Source organism: Seriola lalandi, unplaced genomic scaffold (assembly GCF_002814215.2).
Source record: "Seriola lalandi dorsalis isolate HSWRI2012SDOR001 ecotype SW California unplaced genomic scaffold, Sedor1 jcf7180002054963, whole genome shotgun sequence".
Taxonomy (NCBI): domain Eukaryota; kingdom Metazoa; phylum Chordata; class Actinopteri; order Carangiformes; family Carangidae; genus Seriola; species Seriola lalandi.
Genome location: NW_019525514.1, coordinates 856446 through 866242, shown reverse-complemented (window position 1 = coordinate 866242; position 9797 = coordinate 856446). Strand labels below are relative to the sequence as shown.

At 39.6% G+C, this 9797-nt stretch overlaps 1 protein-coding gene across 1 annotated transcript in view; it reads left to right on the top strand.

The window, feature by feature from the left end:
• The first annotated feature begins 3312 nt into the window (after positions 1-3312).
• Positions 3313-9797, top strand: part of matr3l1.1 (matrin 3-like 1.1) — a 14658-nt gene continuing 8173 nt past the window's right edge. Inside the window, exons 1-8 of the mRNA XM_023395462.2 lie at positions 3313-3468; positions 6482-7485; positions 7667-7728; positions 8286-8324; positions 8458-8534; positions 8628-8659; positions 8744-8866; positions 9610-9735. Of these exons, the coding sequence (XP_023251230.1) occupies positions 6520-7485; positions 7667-7728; positions 8286-8324; positions 8458-8534; positions 8628-8659; positions 8744-8866; positions 9610-9735 (1425 nt within the window). The 5' untranslated portion in view covers positions 3313-3468; positions 6482-6519. The remainder of the gene's footprint in view (positions 3469-6481; positions 7486-7666; positions 7729-8285; positions 8325-8457; positions 8535-8627; positions 8660-8743; positions 8867-9609; positions 9736-9797) is intronic.

Here is a 9797-nt window from a genome sequence, read left to right as displayed (position 1 = left end):
CTTCGGTCCCCAGATACCACCGGTACCAGAGAACCTGTGGTTCTGATGCCGTGAAGAACATCACAGTTATTTCTCTGTCTTGTAGGATTTTAAACATTTACAGTAAAATAATAAACCCAATAAATAAAGTGAAAGTCGTGTAACTGTGGATCTTTTCAGATGCGGCTCATTTCTTTCCATCACTGGCTGATGGACGAGTTAGTTACTGGCTGAATTATTACAGAGCTGATGATCACAGACATGAAAAGATGTTACAGTATAAGGTATAAGAAGAACACGAGACAATATGAAAGCACATGAATGAATAAAAATGTTTTACCTGATTTGACGCAGATGTTTTTGTTTTGTCGGAGAGTGAAAGAGGAAATGTGACGTCCAGGTTTCTGTTCACAGAAAACACTTTAAAATCAAAAGTCTGATACGACATTAAACAGTAAAAACAAAGGTCGTAATACGACTGATTCAGATCCGTGCAGACGAGGATATAAAGAACTCCACAGTGAAAATGTTTCTCCGTCAGTTTGTGGATTATTTCTCTTAAAGTCAATCGTTTTTTTCAGATTCTTGTTACAACGAGATGAAAATTCAGAATCAAAATGAACTACAATAAAATCACATTTTCATTTGTCTCCACTGAATTCACTAATAATAAAGTGCCGTACACTTTGATTTAAACTTCATAACTTAATGTTTATCTTTTTTAATTATTGTTTCATTTCATTTTTTTATTCTGTTTCTACAATTTAATTCAGATTCTTCACTTCAAGTCATTTATGTCATTTTCTTGAGTCTCATAAAAACCTGCCATGAATATTATTATCATCATCATTATTATTATTATCATTATCCTGTATTTCTTTTCATGTGCATGTGTAAAACACTTCTAACCACATATTGATTGATTGCGTGTTTGATCAATTGTGCAGCTTGTTTATTTTACATGTCTGAACTGGATTCATTGAACTGTTTCTGTCTCGTTTATATTGGGAGAAATATTTCCCAGATTTATTTAAATGCTGTAATTATATTCTAACAATAGTGTTTCACGTGCCGCTTGTATAAAATAAAACAAACTCTGAATATGATCATACATTAAACTTCTGCTCAAACACAAAGAGCTGCTGCGTTTCTAAATAAACTGAATCAAAATGAAACCTGACTGAGCTGTGAAATTAATTTTCCATTAAACTGTCCGTCGTTTGCCGCCTGTTTATTGAATCTGACTCATTTGTAAACCTGCAATAAATCAGCTGATATTTTTTGACAATACAAACACTTTAAAGTTTTTAAATCTGAGAAAATATTAATGTCAAATATCATCTGCGGTGTTTTCTGATCTTTATTCCTACAAACACAAACAGACGGACGCAGTATCAGCAGAACAGGTGAGTGTTGATCATGTGGTCTGTGGCTCCACCTGCTGTTCTCTGCTTTTTATTAAATATGATGCTGCAGCTGCTCACGTCCTGTTTTTACGCTTTTTATTCCTCAACAAAGAAGAAAAATCATTTAATACAATAAACTTTACTAATATTTTATTCTTTCTTCGTTCATACTTTATATTTCTGTAACATGGTTCCACAGATGCTTCTTTCTGCAGTTTATTCGTGATAATTTCTTTAGTCATTGTGTCCTTTATTTCATTTCATTTCTTTTTTCAACATTTACTTTTAATATAATTTAATATATATATTAATATATTTATATCACAATATTTACTGTATCTTTCAATCTCAACATACACGAGAAGTCTTTAAAAGTGATCACAAAAACATCCAGCAACCTCCATCTGCCGAGGAAGTCCATGTAATAGCCCTAAAAGCTCTGGCACAGATACTAAATGGACCCTGCGCTGAGAATATTTTGTCAACAACTACATTTAATCTCTTATTTTCATTTATTTCAGGTATAAATAAATGCATTTGGACATTATTTAGCAAAATTACTTTTCATTCTTTCCACCTTTATATCTTTTCATTTTTCTCTCACTTTTAAGATTTTTTTTTCTTTTTCTTTCCATTCATTTATTTTCTGTATTGTTTTCTTTTAGCTTCAGTTTCATCATGTTAAATCGTGTTAAATTATCTGTGGAAAACTACAGAGGGATTGTGGGACGTCAATGACGTTTTTATGTAGAACACCTGTCTATCATTATATTATATTATATTATAAAGTTTGTTATTCTTCTAGAGGCAGATGAATATGACAGTTAAAGGCTTTTCACTGTGTATAACTTTCAGTGTTTCTCGTCACAGTCGGATGTAAAGCTGAAGAGATCATTGCTCCTTTCATTTTAATATTTTCTTTTTGATGTAATTTAATGTGTATTTGTTTTTTATATCGGCTCTGTCCTGATGTTTCAATCACATTTATTTTCTTCTTTTTCTTTTCTTTCACAGAGAGAAACTGATGATGGACGGTACTGAGGGTTGAACCATATTAAAAAATATGCCTACAGCGCCACCTGGTGGTGAACAGGAGAATAACACGAGACATTCAGACATGTCTGGGTTCTACTTTCCCAAAGAAATCTTTCAGAATCATCCATAGATATAAATATGTAGCATAAATATACTGGAATTTGATTGATGTTTTCATTACTATATTATTATGATCTATTTCTCAAAATATCATGACTTTAATATCAAAATAATTTAAAAAAATGTATCAGGCCCTGATATTCCCTCTTAGACTTGAAGACAGTACTTGAATAAGATATTTTCCCTCCTTTAGTTACTGATTATGATTTTATTTCAGACACATTGTGCAAACATCTTCAAATACACTTAGAAATATTTATATAATATATAATATAACACTTGTTCATATCAGAACAGAATTATTGATGAGTTTCATTTTTTAAAAGTCATTACACATAACCTTTTTGATTAAAATGATTTTCTTCCCTTCTTTTTGAACTCTTAGTTATTAATATATTTATTTTGTAGCAACAGACTTGTTCATTTCTTTGTTGTTTAGAGTTGTGTTTTGAGTTTTTTAATTTTGCAGATACAAATTTCTCATTTATCTGATTTTATGTTAATTATTTAATTGTATCTAATTGAATTATATTTAGATTTTATTTTAATTATTTTAATATTATTTTTGATTAATTTTATTTCATTTTTATTTAAATTTGTTATTTATTCATTTGTTACTTATTCAATGTTATTTGCTTAATTTAATGTATTTTTAACATTTAATTAAATTCATATTTATTTTATTTTCTTATTATCGTTATCTCTCACCACTAGGCGGCGGAAAAGCGCCAAATGTTTATTCACCAACCTCATGACACAGACGAAGAAGAAGAAGGTGACGTCAGACAGCTGCTAGCTTGTTAGTAGCAGTTCGATTCTCTTTTTCTCTTTTTCTTCGTTAATAAACGTTTTTGTCACATATTAAGTTTTTACGTCATCATCAGGAGCCCGCGTGTTTCATCTGAAGCCGCTCCGTGTTTGATTCAAGGTAAGCTCGCGACTGTCTGTCAGTTAGGTAACTGTTAGCTCGGTAAGCTAATGTTGTTAGCCGACTTCTGATACAGTTTCTCACAGTTTTAAACGTGAAACACGGAGCAGGTTCTGCTGGGACACCGGTAATGACTGTAGCTCTGCTTCTCTGTGATTATTGATCTTCACATGGTGCTGATATTGTAACAGAAGCACAGTCTTGATTGATTGATCGATGGATTATTAACCAGCAGAGCAGTGACACTGAACACAACACGTCCTCATTGTGTCAGCTTGTAGCTCAGAAAACCATCAGTCCTGCTCTGCTGCTCTTTGTGCCACTGAGTGAGCTAATAATATATATATATATACATAGATAAACAAGATAAATTAATACATAAATAGGAAACATTTTTTAAAAAATTGCACTTTTTAAATTGCTTTTGCTTATGCGCATAAATAAATACTTGTAAATAAATAAATAATTATGAATTCACATCTAAGTCAAAGCAGTGCTGTTTTTTTTGCGATTGCTTACACACTTACAGTGGGGCAAAAAAGTATTTAGTCAGTAAGTTACTTAAAAAGATGAGAGGCCTGTAGGTTCACTTCAACTATGAGAGACAGAATCCAGGAAATCACATTGTAGGATTTTTAATGAATTAATTGGTAAATTCCTCAGTAAAATAAGGATTTGTTCACCTACAAACAAGCAAGATTTCTGGCTCTCACAGAACTGTAACTTCTTCTTTAAGAGGCTCCTCTGTCCTCCACTCGTTACCTGTATTAATGGCACCTGTTTGAACTCGTTATCAGTATAAAAGACACCTGTCCACAACCTCAAACAGTCACACTCCAAACTCCACTATGGCCAAGACCACAGAGCTGTCAAAGAACACCAGAAACACAATTGTAGACCTGCAGCTTGGTGTGAAGAAATCAACTGTGGGAGCAATTATTAGAAAGTGGAAGACATACAAGACCACTGATAATCTCCCTCGATCTGGGGCTCCACGCAAGATCTCACCCCGTGGGGTCAAAATGATCACAACAACAGTGAGCAAAAATCCCAGAACCACACGGGGGACCTAGTGAATGACCTGCAGAGAGGAAAAGAATGAATGGGGCCATGTATCGTGAGATTTTGAGTGAAAACCTCCTTCCATGAGCAAGGGCACTGAAAATGAAACATGGCTGGGTCTTTCAGCATGACAGTGATCTCAAACACACCGCCCAGGCAACGAAGGAGTGGCTCCGTACGAAGCATTTCAAGGTCCTGGAGTGGTCTAGCCAGTCTCCAGATCCCAACCCCATAGGAAATCTTTGGAGGGAGTTGAAAGTCCGTGTTGCCCAGCGACAGCCCCAAAACATCACTGATCTACAGGAGATCTGTGAGGAGGAATGAGCCAAAATACCAGCAACAGTGTGAAAACCTTGTGAAGACTTACAGAAAACGTTTGACCTCTGTCATTGCCAACAAAGGATATATAACAAAGTATTGAGATGAACTTTTGTTATTGACCAAATATTTATTTTCCACCATAATTTGCAAATAAATTCTTTAAAAATCAGACAATGTGATTTTCTAGATTGTTTTTTTTTTTCTCTTTGTCTCTCATAGTTGAAATGTACCTATGATGAAAATTACAGGCCTCTCATCTTTTTAAGTGGGAGAACTTGCACAATTAGTGGCTGAATAAATACTTTTTTGCCCCACTGTGTCAGAATTTGGCTGAAAACTCAACACACAAGCCAAATGAGTCAGAACACCTGGAGCTGAGGGGAGGGAATAAAAATGAAAAATAAAAGTCCCAAACCCACCATTGAATTGAATGCAATCCCCTCCCTGGGTCTGTTTTCAGGTGTGTGTGTGTGTTTGTGTGTGTGTGTGTGTGTGTGCGTGTGTGTGTGTGTGTGTGTGTGTGTGTATGTAGAACTGAAAACAAAGTGTAAAGTAGAAAATGTATTTGAACTTTTGGTTCCTTTGTTTAAGTCATGGCGGTTTTCATGTTTTGGTCCGAGCATTCACTTTCATTGTGTCGGCAATCGCAAAAAAACTGTAAACAAATCAAAATAGTTTAATAGTTTTCTGTTGATCAACTAATTGATCAATCCACTGATTGTTGCAGCTCCACTCGTTGGATGAAGACGAGTTAAAAGAGGCAGAAAACTGGGATGAAGAAACGGCTTTAAAACACAGAGATGATGATGCCTCAGAAATAATAATAAATAAAAATATGGGAGAGAGAAAAATAGTCCAAAAATTTACAGGACTTAATGCAACATCTGTATTAATGCTGAAACTATTGATTATTGGAATCATCGATTAATCTGCCTGTAACTTTTTCTTGATTAATCATTGGTCAGAAAATGGTGATGCTACAAAACTGAGTATAAATTTATTCAATTCAACAGAAAAACAAATAAAAAATGAGAAAAATAATATATATATATGATATCTAAACATATACAATTAAATATATAATATGAAAAAAAGATCAATGTTGTAAATTAGTGCATTGCACCAACAGACTGAAAACTCCAACTCAAGATGGCGCTGTCCTACGAATGTCGCTAAAGACGCCGAGACGTAACCAGGAAGAGGGTGCGGGGATGGTTTTTGTAGGGGGGGGTGAAACCTGTTGTGAAACAGGATGTGGCACAATAATCGTTTTATCTCGATAAACTTATTTTCATAATCGTTGGAAGATAAAATCGTAGTTGAAAATAAAATGAGACCAGCACTAACTAAACCTGTCACCTGTGTGTTTGACGTCTCTCGTCAAGTTCTCTGGTTGAATGTTGAACAGCTGTTTCCTTTCGTGAAGGTAACTCTTCATTTCCCTAAAACCTGCGTCACCTTCTTCTTCTTCTGTTATTTAGAGGCACACAGACCTGAACAGCTGCTGCTCCTCAGTTTCCATGTTTCCAGCTGAAATATTTTCTCTCAGGACGTCGCGTCCTCAAACTTCCTGTCTGTCTTTAAGTCACTGTTTACATCTGCTGTCTTCCCCGACACCTTCTGTCTGCAGGAAACGCCGCGAGCGTTTCTCCACAGCTTCATCCCGTCATGTCTCACAAGTACCCGTACAGACGGACGCCGTCTGACACTGACCTCAGACCTGATCCTGGACCTTACAGCTCCTCGGACCTCCCTCACGCCTCACCGGGCCACAACTTTTACAGGCCGCCTCCTCAGGAGTCCCACCCCTCGTCCTACCAGTCGTCTTCGTCCTCCAGAGGCTCGGCTCAGTGGTCGCAGGACGGCGCTCTCAGCATCCTGAGTAGCTGCGGTCTGGAGCCCAGCGACCTGTCTCTGCTGGCCGAGCTGCCTGAGGACGTCCTGACCGTGGAGTCGCTGCCTCATGTCCTCAAACAGATCAAAGGAAAGAGAGGGACCATCAAACCTTTCCCTCCCAACGCTCCTCCCTCCTCTTCCTCCTCTTCCTCCTCTTATCCTCCCAGCTCCACCCGTCAACCCGCCGCCACCTCCTCCAGCGGAGACTGGGACCAGCTCCGCAGCCAGCCGGTCCAGTACCCGCTGGACCGGGTCGCTCCCAGTTATCTTCCATCTGAGCAGGTCCAGGACCGCTGGGGGAATCCCAGAACCAGCAGCTCTGTGAGAGCAGACCATCATCCACCATCATCATCATCAGCTTCATCTTCATCCTCCATGTACGTGGATGACTTCCACCACAGACCTGGACCCTCTGCGTACGGTAAGGCCGGCAGAGCCACGAGCTCAGCTTCCTCTCAGGACCGAGCCTCTTTCAGGTCGCCAGGACAGGGACAAAGAACTCGTCCTTCCCATTTCTCCGAGCGCAGGTCAGCTGATCACAGGTCAGCTGATCACAGGTCAGCTCCTCAACCTCGGGGGGGCCACCGCCGGTCTGAAACCTCTTCCATCAGGAGCAGCCGGCTCGCTGCAGCCGCCTCCATGCCCTCCCCCAAAGAAACGCTGGACTTCCACGGGACGTCCCCTCAGGTGTTCCCGTACTCGTGCTCTCTGTGTGATATCACTGTGCTGTCAGAGAGGGTAAGTACACCTGTCCTCCTCGATCCTCTCTCTGCAGAGTCTGGGCGTGGTGGTGGTGGTGGTGGTGGGGGGGGCTCAGCGAGGAGGGAGGGGTCTGTGTTCAGCTGATTTTCAGGCTTCCTCCTCGGAGCGTTGGAGCAGAGCGACGGATTCATCTCTGTTTCCTGTGTTTGTGTTTCAGGTTTGGATTAAACACATCAACGGCCCGCAGCATGCAGACGGACAGCTCGGCCTGCTGCAGCAGTGAGTCCCCCCCCCAGCACAGTGTCACCTGTCTGACTGACACAAACACACCTGACTGCCTCAATCCAAACACCAACAACAGCTGAAGCAGCGTCACTGTTCCTCCAGCCTCTAAACCAAAGGCGTAGTTACAGGCTCAACAGTGTTAGGGACACAACAACCCCCCCAAAACAAAGAAGGCTTTTTAATGCTGTCAGCAGAACGGGTTATAAACATATATCTGTATTTACCTGTATTTATAGGTGCACGCTGTTCTCACCTGTGAACTGATTCACCAGGTGACCTAAAGATGCTTTTTAATGTAATAGTTTTATCATATATTCTGATTATTATCACCAAATCAGATGTCTGACCCCTCCCCTTTAAGATGTAACACAGTAACAGATTTACTCACTGATTCTTTATTTTATCAGTTAAAAAACAAACGATACCTGCACATTACCACCGATAATCAGACGGGCTGATAATCCAACGATCCCTAACAGGAAGTGCTGGTGCGGTCAGTTCAGGTCTGTGTCATGGCCTCCTTCAGTTTCATGACTCCGTCTCTTCTTCAGGTTTCCTAACTGGGACTGTCGCATGGAGACGGTCAGCAGGTCAGTGTGCTGCACACCTACAACCATCATCATCATCATCATCATCATCATCTTCCTGAACAGATTCTTGCTCTTGTCTTCATGTGTCACTGTCCTGAACACAACGTCCTAAATAAAAACTTTGTCATTAAAGGGCCGACAACCAATCAGAGAAGAGGAAGGATGAAGAAAAAGCCGCCCGGCCGCCACAGACAGCCAATCAGAGCCAAAGTAAATCACCTCATTGTGCATCAGTGCTGTTGACAGCGTTTCGATCCTTGTTTGCTTCTCTCACACTAACGTCTCTTCCCTCTGTGTCGACAGAGCTGCAGCCGAACAAACCGTCTCCGAGGAAGGTAAAGAGCGAGCGAGGGAGCTGCAGCTTCGACTTCACTTTCAGCTGCTGCTCCTCTGAACCTCTCTGTGTTTGTTCCTCTCAGGCGTCAGAGAAAGGGAAAGTGGTGTGTGTGAAGTTTCCCGCTCAGTCTGTGGACGAGACGTACCTGAGGAAACTGACGGAGCCGTTCGGAAAGATCGTCAAGATCCTCATGTTTCCATCTCTGGTGAGGCCACCTGGTTTATCACACACACCTGAACACTCAGTCTGATTCCACCTGTTCATTCTCCTGTTTCAATCAATCATCAGACTTTATCTGTGATCTTTGACACAAAGTGCTCGACAGGATAGAGGCAATAAGAAAACCTTCACTCTCTCACACAGACACCCCCATTTACACACAGATATTTATCATAAGTGATAAAAACAAGACAAAAGATGAAGAGGAACTGAGGAAACACTGACGACTGGAAAACAAAGATAAAGATGAAATAATAAAATACTAAAACAGAGGAGATGAACTGAGCAAAACCTGAAATAAAAGGTAGGATATTAAAAACTAGATGAAAATGAAGACAAAATGCTAAAGATGAAATAGTAAAATGCTAAAAGAAAAGAGATGTTTGGAAGAGATTAAAACCAGAAATATAAGTAGAAATAAAATAAAGAACCAGAAATAAAAGTAGAGTATTAAAAGGAAAACAGTCTAGGAAATGATCATAGAATCAAAGGACATATAGAATCTATAAATAAATAGACATAAATAAATAAATTCAATTCAATTAAAAGCCAGACTGAAAAGGTCGTCACACATCTCATGTCTGCAGACACTTCTCTCAGGAAACCTTCTGTAGTTTTTGGATCTAAAGTGAAATAAACACATTTACAGAGAGACAGAGAGAGAGAGACACAATCAGCAGATAGAAGCCGTCATGATTGTTAACGATGACCTCTGTTGAAACCCTGCAGGCGTTCGTGGAGCTGGGCTCCGTGGATCAAGCCAAGGACTTGGTGAAGTTCCACGTCAACTATCCTCCGACGGTGAACGGAGAGCAGATCGAGTTCAGCATCTCCAACACCTTCAACTTCCTCCAGGTACACACTCATCAGTCACAGAGAGGATCTGGTTCCACCCACGAGCTCAGAAACACTGATGA